This window comes from Trichechus manatus, unplaced genomic scaffold, assembly GCF_000243295.1.
Source record: "Trichechus manatus latirostris isolate Lorelei unplaced genomic scaffold, TriManLat1.0 scaffold00073, whole genome shotgun sequence".
NCBI lineage: Eukaryota > Metazoa > Chordata > Mammalia > Sirenia > Trichechidae > Trichechus > Trichechus manatus.
In genome coordinates, this window is record NW_004444009.1 from 9,204,178 (window position 1) to 9,222,642 (window position 18,465).

An 18,465-nucleotide genomic window follows, 5' to 3' on the forward strand; every position below is an offset into this window, starting at 1 on the left:
TGGGTCTAAGCTCTTTGTGTCAGAAGTAATTAAATTTTCAATGAAGTCAACTTGTCTTTTTTACAAGGCAGAGGCAGGCTTCAAACCTACTTGCAGCTTAATTTAAAATACAATTTCAATTTAGGTATGGGATTAACCACTTCAGTCATGCCAAACTGCCCCTTTTTTAAGGTTTGCTTATTCAGGAGACAAGAGAAAAAATGCTTGCACTGAGTGAGGGAAAACTGGGGTTTGGGGACTTCTGGATTATCGTTGGGAAAAGAAAAATCCTTTCTATTACATTCCTAGTACATGCCCTCAGAATGGTTCACCTCACGGTTTATGCTGGTCTCAGTTGCTTAGAGCACATTCAGGCTTGCGAAGACCATAGACGCCGAAAGTCACCCGCAACCTCGCCCCTTGCGTCCCAGCGGAGTCTGTAAACACCCGGATTGCTTCCCGCAGTACTTGGGGGAGGGAAACCAGATGAATTTCGCCATCATCTCGGTTATGGTTAAGCGCAGCGCACTGGTAGGCGTCACTCAGCCCTCGTGCGCAAGCGTATTAGCAGTACGCTAACCCTCCCCCTTCCTGTGCACGCGCTCGGAGGCCGCAACTCTCGCGAGAGAAGCGAGATATATTCCTACGTACCGGGCCGTGCTGCTTATGGCGGCGCTGGAGAGGGGGCGCTGAGCTGTTGGGGTGAGTACGACCTCGGCATCCAATTGAGGGTAGCAAGAAGCCAGCCTAAGAGCGGAAGATAAGACTAAGACTAACGGGAGAGACTTTTGAGTCAGAGTGGGAACTCCTAGAGCTCCGGGTAAGGAAGATCACACCCAGGATCCCTGCCTCGGGTTTTTGTACACTTCTCCCGTACTGTCTGGCCTCACGTCAGACCACAGAACTGAAGCGAGAAGTTGAGGCCAGGCGGGTGCCGTGGCGGTGGCGGCAGTGGTGGTGGTGGTGGTAGTGGTGACTAAAGTGGGGGGAGGGTGCGAAAAATGGAAGCTCCGACTGCAGCCAAGATGGAGGCGGAGGGTGCGGGGCTCGGGCGCGGAGGCTGCTGGGAGCTGTAGTCTGGCCGGTTCCCTTTTGCGGCTTGGCGGGGAAACGGGAACTACAAATCCCGGCGGGCGGGGCGAGGGGGTGGTGGCGCGGTCCTTTGTGTGAAGCTGAAAGCGCCGGAGGTAGAGGAGAGGGGCCTACTGACTCTGGACACTATAGTTTCCTGGCCGTTACCTGCCTGGGGATCTGATTACGAGTACCAGAGCGCAGTGCGGCAGTGGCTCCTCCTTTGTGTAGGGACGGACACCCCCACTCGGTCTAGAGGAACTATTCGGGGACACCTCCTTTCCCCTGCCACGTCTGGCATGGTAGCGCGGTAGAATTGGCATCCTTATTGTACTCACCTTGAGCTATCCCAGCTATCCACGTATCGCCTCCCCCTCAGCTTTTTGAGAAAGGGAACCAGCCCCTAATCATTGAAGCACAAGGTACCTTTCCTCTTTCCTGGGGAAAGGGCGAGCGGTGTGAGAGCTCCGTGGAGTCCTCCCTGCTACCTCCACTGGCTTTTATGGTGCAAGCGCCTGTCCCACATTGTGCAGTGAACAGCCTGGCTTCGTCATTCTACTCGGAGTTAGTGTTTCAGAGCCCTGGTTGGAGACACGTTCGAGATTTTCATCATTAGAGTACGAAATCTTAGTGCCACGGTTCTTAAGAGCCACATGATTTTCCTTTAGAAACGCCCGTGTCTCCTTTCCTGCTTGACTCACCAGTGAGGCAGGGAGCGCTCCCCAAAACAGGCTTTAGTCTGCAGACACAAAAATCTGAACGTTGTTGGGCAAGGTAATTTCCTTCTTTTGCACCTAAAATGAGTAAAAGAATTCGGTACCCTTTAAATAGGGCAGAGAGGGAGGGAGGACGCTCAGAGGCACTGTGGTAGCTATTCCTTTGAGAGCCTTAGATTTTTATCGGGCCAGTATGAACTGGCAGCCCTCAGCCAGAGCAACCACCTTTTTAAAATGTAGGTTCCAAGTTATAGTCCAGTAATATGTTATTCTATATGGAAATGCTGAGTAATTTTTATTTTGAATTTCTAGAATTTTCAGTACTACATTGAGGGCCCTTGCTGTTCTTTTGGTACTAATCAATAATGGCTATATCTTTGATGTGGGTAAGAAGGAGGTTTTTATACTTGAATAGCCGTATACTTGAGTCATAAAACTTTGTTTTTGTTTCCTTTTAGCCCAGACACTAAATAAAAGAGATGGTAGTAGTTTGAGTGATGTTGCAGCTGCTCTGGATGTTTACTGTTGAGATGAGTATTTATAGCAGCTGAGTTGAAAAGTAAAGTATTTGAGGCACAGAAGATAGCTTTCCTTTTTTTTTGTAGATAAGTTCTGTTTTAGCAAGTGTGACCTTTAATGAGTGTGGTTGAAAATTCTAGTAAGTAACTAGCAAATCAAAATTGAGAGTGTCAAAGCTGACAAATGCTGTCTTTTCTATCTGCTTTAGCCCGGCCTGTATTCTCCCTCCCCCCCACGTAGAGACACTTAGACCATGCGGGATCATACTTTTGACAAGGTAGTTGAAACATGGAAATGCTGTTTGGACAGATATTTAAGGAGTTGAATTTTAGAACTATATTACAAAATGAAATAAAAATCTTGATCTTGGCTGAATCAACACAAAGCATTTATTTGCCTTCTGAACTTTGTCTTTTCAAAAACAACAAAGGAGGAATCACTTTGAGATCTTTGACCCAAAGTATTGTAAGAGCTGTTAAAACTTCTAGGATTTTCCATAATGGAGAATTACAGCTAGAAGTGGTGAAACTGTTGTGGTGAGGGTGTAATATTCAACTTGTTTACTTAAATCCCGTTATTTCTTGCTGTTAAATCCCTTCTGCCCAAATAGGGTAAAAAACAATTCCTTTGTCTTAATATTAGAGTGTTTTCCACTTCCATGTGTGAGTACCTAGTTAAAAAATAAAACAATACAAAACTTATTTTCAGTTCATACTGTTGCCAAGCTTGAAGAATTCTTGCAGGTTTCCATTGTGCAACAAGTTTCATTAGGTGTTTTAAACTGAACATACCCTAGGCAGTTGTTCAGAATTATTGTGTGGTAATTTTATTTTTGGAGCATTTTTATATTATGCTCTTTTATGCTGAGGTGAATCATTAGTGTGTAGTTGAAAACGAACTGATCAGCAGTTTTTTCATATTGCACATGTATGCTATCATCCATTGGTTTGCATCCACAGCCAGTACATAGCTGATTATTTTCACTTCTGTTTTTCCACTTTAATAACTATAAACTCCTCTGTGGTTAAGTCTATGCTAGATACTGCCTCCTTTTATCAATGAAAATCTTTGCCCAAGGGTCTTAACATTTGTTATTGCTTTATTGGTCACTCCATTCCCTTTATTGTTCCCTCTTCCATCTAAAAGGAGCCATGGTAGCGCAGTGGCTAAATACTTGGCTGCTAAGCAAAAGGTTAGTGGTTCAAACCCACCAGCAGCTCCATGAGAGAAAGATGTGGCCATCTGTTTCCGTAAAGATTACAGCCTTGGAAACCCTATGGGGCAGTTCAGCTCTAAACTGTAGGGTCACTATGAGTCTCAATCTGACTTAAAGGTAACAGGTTGTTTGGTTTTCTTCAGTCCATACCTGCGCTGCCCTGCATGGTAGCTGCCTGTCACCTGTCCCGTGGCTGTTAAGCATTTGAAATGTGACTAGGCCAAATTAAAGTGTGGTGTAATTAGAAAATGAAATACTAGATTTTGAAGAATGTAAAAATCCTAATTTTTTATATTGATTCATGTGAAAATGATAATGAGAAATATTTAATCAAGTCAAATATTCTTAAATTTCACTTTTTTTTTTTTAACTTTAACATGGTTACTAGAATATTTAAAATTACATGTTTCTGTTGAACGGTGCTGGTCTGTACTGTTCTCAGATTTTATGTCTGGAACATTTCTTCAACTTCCCTCACTGGCATTTGTCCTACTTCAAAGTATGTAAAAAGTGATAGATGGATATATAGTTTTAAATACATTACTACCAAAATTCCTTGTTCAGATAATAACCCAGTAAAACTGTTTTTACTAAACAGATACAAAAGATAGTTGCATCAATTTGATTTTTTTTTATTTCAGCACAACAGGTGATGACTCAGATTTTTTAAGTTGGTGAATTATCCAAACTTTATCATTTACCTTAGATTCTAAAGTAAAAGTGAATTAAAATTTGTTTAGCACCTCACTTATACAGGTTATAGCAAAACATGAATGTATTTGAAGTTGTCTTGAGTTAATACATCAAGAAATAGGAACTGGGAAGTAAAGGCAAGAATGTTATTCTTAGTCAACTCTTCTCCTTTCCTCCCCCTCTGAAATTTGCTACAGGGCAAGGACATGTCAGCCAATAGAGAACCTTTTCAGTCCAGTGTTGCTTTTTTGGGTTTTTGCTTTTCTTCCCAGACGAAATTCCCTGAAGGAAGTGGGGGTAGGTGGGGAGATTTCTGTAGATTGACTTAACCTTTCATTAACATTCTCCCTCAAATGAGTGCTATACAGACTTTCAGAATAATTTGCCAGAATGTTAAAATGAGTAACGTGATACATTGTAGATAAATTACTGGTAATGCAAGTGTAGTAATTCAGTTTGTGGTAATTCAGCAAATACTTAGTGCTTCCTGCTAGGCCTTTGTGATAAAGTAGTAAACTGGGGGAGACAGTAAATAACAAAACAGGTGGTGATAATTTTAAGACAGATGAATAGGGAATAACGATTTTGATTATCACTTCAAGTAAAGGAATTAGCTTTGACTTCTAAAACAGAATAACATAATTGTTGATATTTGACAAGCAGTGATAACTGTTTCCAAATTGACCAAAGGAAAAATGAGTTGATTACTTAGCAATCAGAGACTGTCAGATCCCCATTTACGTTGTTACTTAGTTTCTTGATTGTGATTTAAGAAACGTCTGGCTTTTGGGGGGGGGGGGTAAGGGGATGTACTTACTCAGAGGATTGACCCAAGAAAAGTTGTCAGTATCACCGATGAATGTTAATGATCCCGGCTTAAGTGGACAGCCAGTTTTATTGAAATACAGTACTGGTGTCTTGAAAGCTTTTAGTGTTATTTGATTGAAAACTGTTCAGTTTATCTTAGAAATCTCATAGCTGTGAAGATACTTGTGAAACAAATGCAGCCACTCTCACTTATTCATGATCATTGGTTGGTTGTTTGAGCTTTAATAGCTCCTAATAGGCCCAGTGGTGCAGTGGCTAAGTGTTCGGCTGCTAATCAAAAGGTTGACAGTTCAAATCCACCAGCTGCTTCTTGGAAACCTTATGAGGCAGTTCTACGCTGTTCTGTACGGTCACTATGAGTCCAAATCGATTTGAATGAAGGCAGTGGGTTTAGATCTCATTAGTGCCCAAGGCTCCAGCAATATGCCAGCTTTTAGAGTCTAGAAATCCCTTATTTGTGTGTTACTAAATGACAAGCTTGACAATTTTTAACATAATAACTGGTTAACCCAGTTCAAGTTTTTCAAAATAAGTTCTTAGTATTTTTCCCATTGTATATATAGCCGTGTCCTTGGCATTTTCATAAGTTTCTCACCTGTTTTATCAGGTAACAATCCTGAATTCTATAAGTCCATAAATGGACCTAAGGTTTTATGTTAAAATCAGTATACCACGTCTGTATTTTGAAAAGAAGAGATAATTATTTCTTGATTGAATAATGAAGACTTTATACAGTTAACCAAAACATATTCTTTTAAAAGTTGTCTAAACTTGAATTGTAATGTCCTTTTGGCTGTTAGGGATAGCCTGTTTTGCTGTATTAGTTTCTACTGTGGTTAAGTTTAGCAGCATTGGGTTAGGTGCTAAAGAGGGGTGTGATAAAGACAAACTTGAAAAAAATTGAAATATAATTAGGGGAACAAGGTGCATAAACATGAAGTAAACAGAGTGTGAAAATGATTTGGTACTAAAATAAATGCAGGGAGTGAGTGCTACAGGAATTAAGAGAAGAAGGTACGGAGTCTGCTGTCAAGAAAGCCTTTTTGTCACCTTGAAAATGACAAAATTATATTTTTGTGGAAAGAATTCAGTAGTCTCCCAAGGGTTGTGTTCAAGGATTAGGAGAAGGAATTGACTTGTTTGGGAGAGTCGAAAGGTAATAAAAGGTAAAGATGGAAAGGTAGACTAGAGACATCTAGAATAGTGCTTCTTAACATTGACTGCAAATTAGAAACACCTGTAAGAAAGCGTTTTAAAAAAAAAAAAAAATGCTTGGTACCTAAACTAATGGAAACCAGAAACCAATTGCCGTTGAGTCGATTTCGTGTCATAGCACCCCTATGTGTTTCAGAGTTGAACTGTTCCATAGGGTTTTCATTGGCTGTCATCTTTCCGAAGTACATCACCAGGCTTTTCTTCTAAGGGACTCTGGGTGGATTGGAACTACCAACCTTTTGGTTAGTAGCTGAGTGCTTAACGATATGTGCCACCCGCAGACTCCTGGGACTTAACCTGTTGTTGCTGTTAGGTGCCATCAAGTCAGTTCAAACTCAGTGACTCCATGCACAACAGAATGAAATACTGCTCTACGCCATCCTCAGGATTGTTGATATGTTTCAGCTCATTGTTGCAGCCCCTGCGTCAACTCATCTCCTTAAGGGTCTTCCTCTTTTTTGCTGACTCTCTACTTTACCGGAATGTTATCCATAAGGTTTTCACTGGCCAGTTTTTTCAGAAGTAGGTCGACAGGTCCTTCTTCCCAGTCTGTCGTAGTCTGGAAGCTCCGCTGAAATCTGTCCACCATGAGTGACCCTGCTGGTATTTGAAGTAACAGTGGCATAGCTTCGAGCATCACAGCAACATGCAAGCCACCACAGTACGACAGACTGACAGATGAGTGGTGGGGGACTTAACCTAGTGTTAGTTAAACTGGAATCTCTGGGGGTGGGACCCAGGCTTTGATTTTTTTGTTTGTTTGTTTGTTTGTTTCCCAGGTAGTTGCATGTGCAGTCAGGATTGAGAACCTCTAGGGTGGTGGAAAAATCATTGAAGATTTTTGGGCAGTGGAGAGGAGATGAAATTGAAATTTTAGATAAATCAGTCTGATAGTGTTAATGTAACAAATTAGAAAGGTTTGACTCTGGAAGTTCACAGATATGTTAGATACCTGGACTAAAATATAGTGTCGTTTAGGACAAGAGATGAGTAAAAAAGATAGGAAACATTGAGACTTGCAACAGTGGATGTGAGATGAAGGACAGGGAAGAATAAAAAATTACTGAGGAAGTGGTCTGTCTTCAGGCTAGTTAAATCACTCTGTGGATAAGGACTGGACATAAATATAGTTTTAAAGCTTCCCGTGTGGTTATAATGTGCAGCCGGGTTTGAGAATCATTGCCCTAAGAAGTTTCTAGTCTGGGTAATAGGAAAATGATCTAAATAAAGTTGAAAGATTGGGCTAGTATGATATCTGATTTTTGAAGTATCAATATAGAATCATGAAACGTTAAATACAGAAAATGGCCGTAGATCAGCTGTTACTGAGTTTTCATTTTGCATGAGGAAACTGAAACTTACGAGGTTAAATAACTTGTTCGTGGCATTTTACCAGTAAGTATCAGTGATTGGAATTGATTGCCCTCTCTTAATCTTAACTATTTCCCCAGCTCTTGATATTTTTCAAATAAATATACAGTGAAATCTGTGAGAGCCGGAAGAGATCACGAACTCAAGGGGTCTGCCTTGTTATGTGGTATCTGGCAAGTTTTCCATGTTTGACAAGGTGCAGTGATAGAAACACTCATTTTAGTGGAAAATAAATTTCACATTTCCGCCTTAACACAGGTTCCAGCTTTTGCAGGATTTATGGTACCATCCATCATCTCAGCACGTCTAAAACCAAATCCATCTTTTTCTACCCATATAAATCATTTTAGTTGACAGCACCCTTGAGTCACAGCACAAGATAATCATTTATTTTATAGCTAATATAAAGTGGGATTCTGTGATTTTATTTATAAATATTTCATTTCTTTTCCCATCTCTCTTCATTCTGTTTTTGTTTCTCTTCTATAGATATTTCTATTTACTGTAACAGTTCGAATGATACTTGTTTCCTTCACTGAGTCATCGCCAGCAAGATTTGAAGACTTAACATTTCATGAAGAACTGTGACTCTGTTACATTTTAAGTTGAAATGCTTCATAATCTGGCTCTACTACATCTGTCATGCCACATATCCCATTTTTTCTTTAACCCAGTCCTCTGTTCTGGCTAGGCTAGCCTATTGATTTCCGCTGGAACAACAAGTTACACTCGGTGCCATAGTCATTTGTGCAGTAAACCTCACTTGATGCCAAGATAGAAAATCATACAATACGTGGTTTCTTTATTTCAGTGAACGTTAGTGGCATACTCTGTCTTGGCTTATGTGATATTTCTTGCCTAGAATGCTCAACTTTTTCCTTTCTCTTTAAATTTTGCCTGTTTCTCAGCTTCGGCTCAGATTCCTCCTATTCCTTAAGAGCTTTCTCTGACTATACTCTGTTGCTTCCATGCATGTACAGTGTTAACAATAAGTGTTTCTAGTACGGTATGTGGCATGGTAGGTACCCACATATTATTTGAACCAGTTAAATTTCGGCATTTCATCCTGTGTTTTGGTTTTTCTCCAGGTATAATTTCTCAGCAAGATTGTAAAGGCCCTGGTGGCAGGAGCTTGTTACATTTTTTGCAGTACCTAACACAGTGCTAGGTGCTTCTAAAATGCTTATAGTAAATTGAATATTAAGCTAAAATCTCTGTAACTAAGAGCTTAATTTGGTGCAGGAGTCAGTAAGAACTGTGAAATAATTTTCGTATCTTGTCTTTATGATACCATAGGAGATGTTCATTACCACTGGAGACATTGTGCAAATAACATCAAATGAGTGTGCTTCCAAGTTTCCTGCATTACTTGCTTGACCAGTGATTCTAAATTAATGAAATGAGTCCACCCCTCCTCCTACCCTCTGCCGCTGATTCTTGTATATAAGTTATATTTAAGATCTTCATTGTTTTTTTTTTCCTAGTATGAAGTGTAACAGAACAGACTTTACCACCTGAAACTGCTGCTTCAAGTTCAGATCAGGCAAGAAACAAACCTCGTAACAACTAACAAGACCAAAGAAGAGTACACTTAAGTTGAAGACACAACACTTGATCTGAAACAAGAAGTTTGTGCCTACTCAACAGCTTTGAAAGAGCACTTCCCAACGCTGCTAGTAGTCTTTGTTTTCTTCAGTGCTGTACTGTGAGATTGCCCGGTGCAGCAGCAGTTGTTTTCTTTATTAGCTTGATAGATCATTTTTCTCTCGCTCTTTTTTTAATACTAGCAACTTTCATCCTTTGAAACGTGCGCTGAAAAGAAGAATCAGCAAATACTACTGAAAGTGCAATATTTGATTATCGCTGCGAGGTGGGTTTGTAGTTTCCTATGGTGTATAATCGATTTTGTAATTCTTAACTTCCTAATTATTTGGTCAAATAGAAAATCTTCGTAATCTGTTTTCTTCTAAAGGTAGTCTGAAAACAATTTTTGTATTTTCAACTAATACGAAAGTATCAACACTAGATTATTTTTTGTTTTTGTTTTTTTTTGTCTCTTGTTAGGACATTATGGCCAAAACCATGGGATTTTCACACAAGATTATATTTAGTATTAGTATATACTGATCTCTTTTGATGTATTAGTCTCTTAGAAAGAGAAACTCCATCTGTATTACTTAGAAGTTAGGGTTGCACATAGGAATGCCCTTTCCAGTCTTTGTACTGGGGTCTTGGTAACCTGGGTAACATTTGGTACGGATATCTCTGTTTCTGTCTTCCTCCCACCAGTCCCTGTTTCCTTTTCTCTTCTCCAAATGTTAGCTTCTTGAGGGAGGGAACTTGCTTTATATCCAGTATCTATGTGCCTGTGACTAGCTGGTATTCAGTGCATATTTGTGAATGAATGACTTGTTTACTGTATTGTCAGACATTGCTAGTGCTGAAATATAATAATAAGATGTTAATAGACTTACGATTTAGAACAATTTATTACAAAATACTTTAATAATAGGCTAAGTAGAGGTGTGCATAAAGTGCTAAGAAAATATAACTGAAGGAGCACTTCATTCTTTTGGAAGGAGGGAAAAGGAAGCCTGCAGAGAAGCAGTATGTGAAGCTAAATAGCAATTAAGAGGGACAACAGCCTTCTGGAAGAGAGAGACAGGTAACAGAATGAGTAGGTTCAGGGAGGTCTGAAACTACATGATATATATTGAGAGGTCTATTATGAACAGAGTAGAGGATACACAGTTCTGTGAGGTTGGGAGACTAACTGGAAAATGAGGCTTGCTGGAATCAGATTCTGATTGGCCCAGTATATTTGGCTTTATTCTGTAGGAAAGCTGTCAGATGTTTCTAAGCAAGAGCTTAATGTTTTCTTTCTGTTTTCCCTCAAAAATGAGGTAATTTTATTTCTTCAGATTTTAAAATAATAGTGTATTCAGAACTGTGTCTTTAAAAGATAAATTCTGCCATTTGTGAGGGATAGGCTGAACTTGAGACCTGTTAGGAAGTAATGAATAGAGTCTAGGGAAGGTAGAAGCTAAGATATAGGAGAAGGAATGGCGGATGGAGGGGATGACTAAGTATTTCTGTGGTGGAGGTGATAGGTGATAGGACTTGGTAACCAGTTGAATGGGAAGATGAGCCTGGAGGGAATTGAGTTAGTGTATTCAGGTGTCCAAGGTAGAAATCTTTGTTGTTCATAGGAATAGGGAAGTTTAGGACTTGCTAAAAGTATATTCCAGAAGTCTGTTGTGTTCATTAGGTGGTGATATGAACTATAAGAAGATACGCTAGAATGAAATGTTAGACAGTGGCTATCTTTGAGGGGGGATAGGATTATGAAGTGCAATTTTCCTTTTTAATCTTTATAGATTTTCTAAAATGAGTATAAATAAAGGCTTGGAATTCAGCAAGATGTCATCAGTTTCTAGGTAATAAAGGAAGAGGAGCCAATGAAGAGAATGTTAAAAGAAATAGAAGAATTCAGGGGAGTGTAATCTGACAAAGAAGATAATTTCAAGGAGAAATTGGTGGTAAATCTTTTTTAAAATGCTTCAGAGGAATGAAAATGGATCATTCTTAAAGGGTCATCTTCTGTCACCATTTTTAAAAATAGACACTCAAGTTACTTAATTTTAAGGTTATTGTTGTACCATTTATTTTTTCTATTTGTTTCTTCCTATTTCCTGTTTTCTTTTTGTAATTTTAGACTGATTGTTATCAATTCTGTTGGATTAGGTGGGGAAGATAATGCATATTGAAATTGCAGTTTTGTGTTTATTATTCAAAAGGGTAAAAGACCAGAAGCTAAGGCTTGTATATCATTTCAGTTTCATGCCTTGTTGAAATAGATTTAAACTAAAAGTAGTTTTAGTTTAGCTTAATCTTCATATTCTGAATGTTAGTTTGCCATGTGCAGTTTTAAAATATATAAATAAAAATACCTGTATTCACCCTAAACAAAACAAATCTGTTGCCAGCGAGTTGATTCCTACTCATGGTGACCCCATGTTCACACTAGCTGTCTAAAAATTAAGTTATACATGGTAGATCACATCTCACAAGGAGATTAACTCACAGGGTGAGTATAAGCAGTAAAACATGCTCTGATTGTACAGTTGTGAATTATTTTAATTAAAATGGGCATTTGGTAGTACAGTAGAACTCCATATTTTAAAGGAGACTTCTATAAAAATGGTAGAATTAGTACATAAGAAAGAATAAATAAATACAAAAGAACCTTAAAAATGGCAAGGAAGAATAAGACTTATAAAAAGTTTGTTTGGCGTGTGAAAATTGGGATTGCTTTGGTGAGTGTTTTGACTAAGACTTGAAGTTGACTTTAAAAAATCTAAAGTTGCCGTCGAGTGGATTCCGACTCATAACACCCTATAGAAAAGAGTATAACTGCCCCAAAGGGTTTCCAAGGCTGTAATCTTTATGAAAGCAGACTGCCACATCTTTTCTCCTGAGGAGCAACTGGTGGGTTCAGACCACTGACCTTTTTTGGGTAGCAGCTGAGCATCACCAGAGCTCCTCAGAGTTGACAAAAGGCAAAGGCAAAGCTAGGAAATCCCTGTTGTGCTTCCAGTTTTTCCGCTGAAGATAATTTTCACACTGGCAAGCATAGCAGAAATATTAAGAGAAAACTTAAAGCCCAGATGAGTGAGAAGGTAAAAGTGTAACTAGACCTTTGGCTAGGAAAAGAGACCTGGTGGTGTAGTGGTTAAGTGCTCTGCTGCTAACGGAAAGGTCGGCGCTTCGAACCCACCCAGTAGCTCCATGGGAGGAAGACCTGGTGATCTGCTCCTGTAAAGATTACAGCCTGGGAAACCTTATGGGGCAGTTCTACTCTGTCACATGGGGTTGCTATGACTTGCAGTCGACTCGGCCGCACCCAGCAACAACATGGTCAGGAACTGTAAATGTCCTGATTTTTTCAAAGTCGGGGTGGGAACTATGGAATTTGCTCTCTGACCATAGCAAAAATCCAGGAGCTAGTGAGTAAAAAACGTGACTTTTCAATAAGGACATTTGACAGAGTATATCATGATAGTATAATGGTCAATATGGAGAAATGTAGGTTGAAGTTAAAACTGGAAAACCAAACCCATTGCCAACAGGTTGATTCCGACTCATGGTAACTTCATGTGTTACAGAGTAAAACTGCTCTGTAGGGTTTTCTTGGCCGCAGTCTTTATGGAAGCAGATCGCCAGGCCTTTCATTCCACAGTGCTGATGGATGGGTTCAAACCACCAACCTTTAGGTTAGTAGTCAAGCTCAAACCATTTGTGCCACCTAGGAACCTATAATGAGTTAGGTAACTTTTAATCTGGTTAAATAATTATTAAAAGATATTGGTTAACAGACTATTTTTTAAAGAGGTTTCAAGGTGTATACTGCCAGATTATATCTTTGCCCAGCCCTTTTCAAACAAAGATCTAATGACAAATAGTTACGTGAGTCCTTATGTGCTAATAAAGCACTATTCTAGGCTTTTTATATGAAGCAACTCATTTAACCAAACAATAATCCTGTGAGATAGGTCTTAATATAGACCATAGAAGAATGCTTAAAAGATAGACTATATAAAACTGAATAATTTTAAATTATCTCTCTAAATTGGAACTCCAGGTTAAACAACAGAATGAAATTTAAAAGCATTAGATTATAGTTTGGTATTTAGGAACAAAAGATCAGTTAATAGAAGTACCGAAAGGAGAAAGCCTACTTTGACTGATGTGGTTAATTAAGAAAAGATCTGAGAATTTTTTAAGTTATGCAAAGTTACTGAACTTAAGTCTACAGAATCAAGAGACATAGTCACTGAGTACTGTGTATTGATCAAAGTGTAAGAGTAGTGAAATACACTTTAATGAATAATTGTTTTATTGTTCATTGCTGTGGAGTCGATTCCGACTCATGGTAACCCCATGTATGCAGAGTAGAACTGCTCCATGAGGTTTTCAAGGCTGTGACCTTTCAGAAGCAGATCAGCAGGCCTGTCTTCTGAGGTGTTTCTGGGTAGATTTGAACTGCCAACATTTCAGCAGTAGTTGAGTGCTTAACTGTTCATGCCACCCAGGACTCCATATCCAAAGATAGCAACCAGGACAAAGCTGTTGCCTTCAGAAAGGCAAAAAGACCAGTGGAAGTTATGGGAGTATTATAGTTAGATTAGGAATAGAGAGCAATTTTCAAAATCTGTCTCTCCTACAGTCTATTTCAAGGTAATTCCTTGTTAGAAGAACTCAGGCAGAGACTAGATACAAAAACAAAAAAAAATCTTGAGGTTGTAAGAAGAAAATGCAAATTATAGAATTTTGATTTTTTTTTTTTTTCCCCAAGAGGATTTGGAAACCACTCAGGTCCTCACTTTACATTTGAGGAAATAATCCCAGAGAAGTTAAAAGTACTTGGCAAGGCCATACTTAATGAAAGAACCAGGACTAAAAGCAAGTCTTTTGACTTCCAGTACAGGGAACTTTGATTCATTTTTTTTTCTTATTAGAATGGTTTAAACTTGACCTGAAATTCTTTCCAATTCAGCTTTTATTAAAAGAGATTAGCTTTGTTAATGACTTTTTTCTCGTTTTAAAAGTAAATAATGTAGAAGAAGATACAAAATCTAATAAGTTCTCTGAGGTTAAGGAGTTGTGTCTGTTTTGTTCCCTACTCATCAACTGGACCAATAAGCAACATAATGATAAACGGAGAAAAGATTGAAGTTGTCAGGGATTTCATTTTACCTGGATCCATATCAGCACCCATGGAAGCAGTAATCAAGAAATCAAACAATGCATTGCGTTGGGCAGATCTGCTGCAAAAGACTCTTGAAAGTATTAAAAAACAAAGATGTCACCTTGAAGACTAATGTTCCTGACCCAAGCTGTGGTGTTGTCCGTTAGCTCATATGCATGCAAGAGCTGGACAGTGAATAAGGAAGACCAAGAATTGATGCCTTTGAATTATGGTGTTGACGAAGAATACCGAATATACCATGGACTGCCAAAAGAATGAATAAGTCTGTCTTGGAAGAAGTACAGGCAGAATGCTCCTTGGAAGCAAGGATGGCAAGACTTAGTCTCACATACTTTGGACACGTTATCAGGAGGGATCAGTCCCTGGAGAAAGACATCATGCTTCATAAAGTAGAGAGTCAGTGGAAAAGAGAAAGACCCTCAACAAGACAGACTGACACAGTGGCTGCAGCAGTGGGCTCAACAATTGTGAGAATGGCGCAGGACCGGGCAGTGTTTCGTTCTGTTGTACATAGGATCACTGTGAGTTGGAACCGACCTAACAACAACAGTGTATCAACAGAACCTAGATCAGTGTTGATGCATAGTAGGCATGTGCATACTGGTTTAATGAATTAGGCAGTGGTTAACGGTATGACCCATAGAGTCAGTACTGGATTCCGTACTCATCTATACCATTTTTAGCTCTCTGCCCTTAGACAGTGAGCTTGATTTCTCATCTGTGAATGTTAAATGAGTCTGTCTTCTGGTCTGTATTTTTAAAATAGAGTTGAAATCATACTGTATAAACAATTTTTTTATTTCATATTATAGCGTAAGCATTTTCAGGCATCCTTTCTAATGACTACATAATTGTAAGTTCTTGAAGCAGTGTTAAACTTGAGTTTGTTTCCAGAAATTTGTTATTAAAATGTTACAGTGAACATACTGTGCATAAAACCTTGTCCACATTTCAGATCTCCCGAGGATAGTTTTCCAGCAGTGGAATTAAGAAAAAGATCTCCATATTTTGATACATGTTGATAAATTGCATTTCATAAAGGTTGTACAAGTTTTCTACCATAAAAGTGTATGAGCATTTTGTTCTTAGCCCACTTCCTTGATATTTTTTTAAGTCTTTTATCTTTTCTATTTTGATATATGAATAATATTAATCTGGTTTATCTATATTTTTGAGTATTGCCAAAATTGAAATTTTTCAAATGTTTTGTGTTCAGTGATTTTAAAGATTTATTTGTTTATATTTTGCTGATTTGTCTTCGTGTCTTTCAATAATTTAACAAATAGAGTGCCTACTATGTGCCAGATACAGTTCTGTCTAGGGTCTAGGGATTTAGCTTTGAACAAAAAGTCCCTGCCCTTAAAGGGCTTATATTCCCGTCATTTAATTCTTATTGATTTGCTTAAATTCTTTAATAATACATTGATGTGTTTATATTATATTTGTTTTCCGTAGGTTTAAGTAGAAAAGTTTGTGCTTTTTATGTAATCTAATCTTGATTCTCTGCGATGTTTTCCGTTGAATTAAAACCTAGAAAAACCCCCTTCCAAAAATTTTATAAATATAAGCATATGTTTTTTAATATTTCAGGCATTTAACTCAGTCTATCTGGATTATATTTTTTATAGGCTGTGAAGTGAGGGGCTAAATTGATTTTTTTTTTTTTTTTTTTTTCCTCTCCACCTATTAAAAGATGCCAGATAACATTTATATACTGGTCTTTTGCACCACCCCTTTTGGGGGAGGGTGCCTTCTTATATCTTAATTTTTTATAAATAAGGATTTTGTGAAGCTATCTACTTTTTCCATTGGACATCTATTTTTGTATCATTTTTGTCATGAACTTCTGTTTTGTTTAATGGTACTGCTTTACTTAAATGTGACACATGACCATATGAAATAATTAACAATGCCAGAAAAAGCATAGTTTATCCATATTATCAGAAATTCTTTAACTGAAAATGTGTTACTGTGTTGTCTTATTTAAAATTAAGTGGTATATGTTTCTCGTTTGGGTATTGGGGAGGAAAGCCCCAACTCGAAAAAGGCTAAGGAAAGAGAGCTCAGGCCAGCAGTTTCTGAGAAGGGGAAAAACACTTTTTCAGCAGTGTTTTGATATACAGTTAGGATTGAGATGAGACTCAAGAGCAGCAATACAGCCTATATTCCGGCACCTTTGTTGGGGAATAAATTAGTTTTAGAAGGAAGTGCTTGCTGTAAGCCCTTCTGATTCATTTTTCCTTAGAGTGAGAAAAACAGGATCCTTATTTCCTGCCTGCAGGGATGTGTACTAGGACTGAAGTCTTGAGAATATAGGTTTGTTTTGCTGCTTTCTGAGCCCTGGTGGCACAGTGGTTAAAGGTGCTTAGCTGCTAACGGAAAGGTTGATGGTTCAAACCCACCATCCGCTCGGTGGGACAAAGATGTGGCAGTCTGCTTCCATAAAGATTTACAGCTTTGGAAACACTGGAGCGATTGTACTCTGTCCTATAGGGTCCCTGCGTCAGAATTGACTCAACGGCAGTATGTTTGGTTTGGGGCCTAAGTACGATAAGTCATACTTGTGTTCTTATTTTTATAGTAATAAGAACTACAGTCTAAACATGAAAGAGCACAGCTTGAACGTCAGGATCTAAGTATTCTAGAATAGTGGTCTTCAAATTAGTTTGATCATATTGTTTGTCAGTAAAAAGTTTGAGCATGTACTGCCACTATTTTTAAGTGTTTAAGAAACTTCATACTATCATGAATTAATATCTCAAGGGACAATATATTCAGTATGTTTTATTGCTACTAATAGAAATTGACATCATAGACTTGATCTTAACTTTTTGGTATATTTGTCAGATCTGATTAGATGGTTATTTATTTCATAATGTGGAGGATGAAGAACTAGTCGTAGGGATAGAAGTGTCAGCTCTCCCAGGCACTTCTTTACTTGTCCTTGAATTATTAGCATTATCATCCATGTAAGGTTCTGCGGGAACCTTTTTCAACCATTTGTCTATTTGTAAGGAGAGTTTAGTTAAACTAGATAACTAAATTTGTACATCCACTTAAACCGGACAGGTATAAACTATAATATGCTGAAAGCAAATGAATGAGTGAGGGCATCATGGTCAACCTCTTGTGGAGTTGTCTACTCTTCCCTTCAAATACCTGAACAATGTATGTGATACATGACCATATGACATAACGATTCGATTGAGGCCTCTTCTGTAAAAAAATACGTGTAAAAGCTTATTTTTATCTCTGGGTTTAAAAAAAAATAGTTCTAATATTTTATTCCTACACCCCAGTGGATTGGTTTTTGTGTACTCTGCTTTAGGGAGATAGTGATTGAGAATAATCGGATTTTATTTAAAGTTGCTGCATGTTGAGAAGAAATTGGGCTGAGCTGTCTCATTCCAGCAGCTACCCTTCCCAGAGAGTAAACATCATATCAGTATGACCTTGTAATGTTAATGTTATAATTTATTTCCTATGTCAATGGAAATCTGATAAACTGAATTATATTTTGCTAAACTGACCTAATAGTAAATCTGAAAAGATTTCACAGGTTGACTCTCGAGTGTGCATTGTTACTGACCATAGTTACAAACATTATGCTGTATTATCACAGCTGTTTGAGATGGAGAACGTTTTTACTGTGTCATCAGATCCTCATCCCCCTCCTGCAGTCCCTCCTTCACTTTCTTTACCTTTATCTTCGTCTTCTACCTCATCTGGGACTAAAAAACAAAAGAGGACCCCTGCGTATCAGAGATCTGTAAGTCAGGGAAGCAGTCATCCCATCTCCTTTTGCTTTGTGTTAAGAGCATGATTAACAAGGGTCATTCCGTTTGGTTGAAATGCCCTGCAGACTCACTTTCTAACTTCCCTAAGCATTTCACCTGGAATCTTAAGAGGTAACTTTAGTAATTTAGAGCCTTGCTACTCAAATTGTGTAAAGAGAATCAGAGGTATTGGTATCACTTCTTATAAATGGAGACTGTCAGGTCCCCAGTTAACCATTTTAATTAATTTTAACCAGATCTCCAGGTAACTTACGTTTGAGAAGCCCTGGTTGAGAGCCCAGATTGTAGGGG

At 38.4% G+C, this 18,465-nt stretch overlaps 1 protein-coding gene across 8 annotated transcripts in view; it reads left to right on the forward strand.

Moving 5' to 3' along the window:
- Positions 1 to 563: 563 nt before the first annotated feature.
- The window catches only part of CSDE1 (cold shock domain containing E1), a 41,162-nt gene continuing 23,260 nt past the window's right edge, over positions 564 to 18,465 (forward strand). For 2 of the 8 annotated variants that reach the window (XM_004380370.1, XM_004380371.1), the window contains exons 1-2: positions 564 to 681; positions 9,093 to 9,478. Coding sequence is in view for 2 of the 8 variants with exons in the window: in XM_023734896.1 (XP_023590664.1) it covers positions 18,009 to 18,146 (138 nt within the window). In the remaining 6 variants the exon portion in view is untranslated. Of the gene's footprint in view, positions 800 to 9,092; positions 9,479 to 10,985; positions 11,148 to 16,060; positions 18,147 to 18,465 lie in introns of those variants that run through there. The other 6 variants (XM_023734894.1, XM_023734895.1, XM_023734892.1 and 3 more) reach the window with 5 other exon arrangements.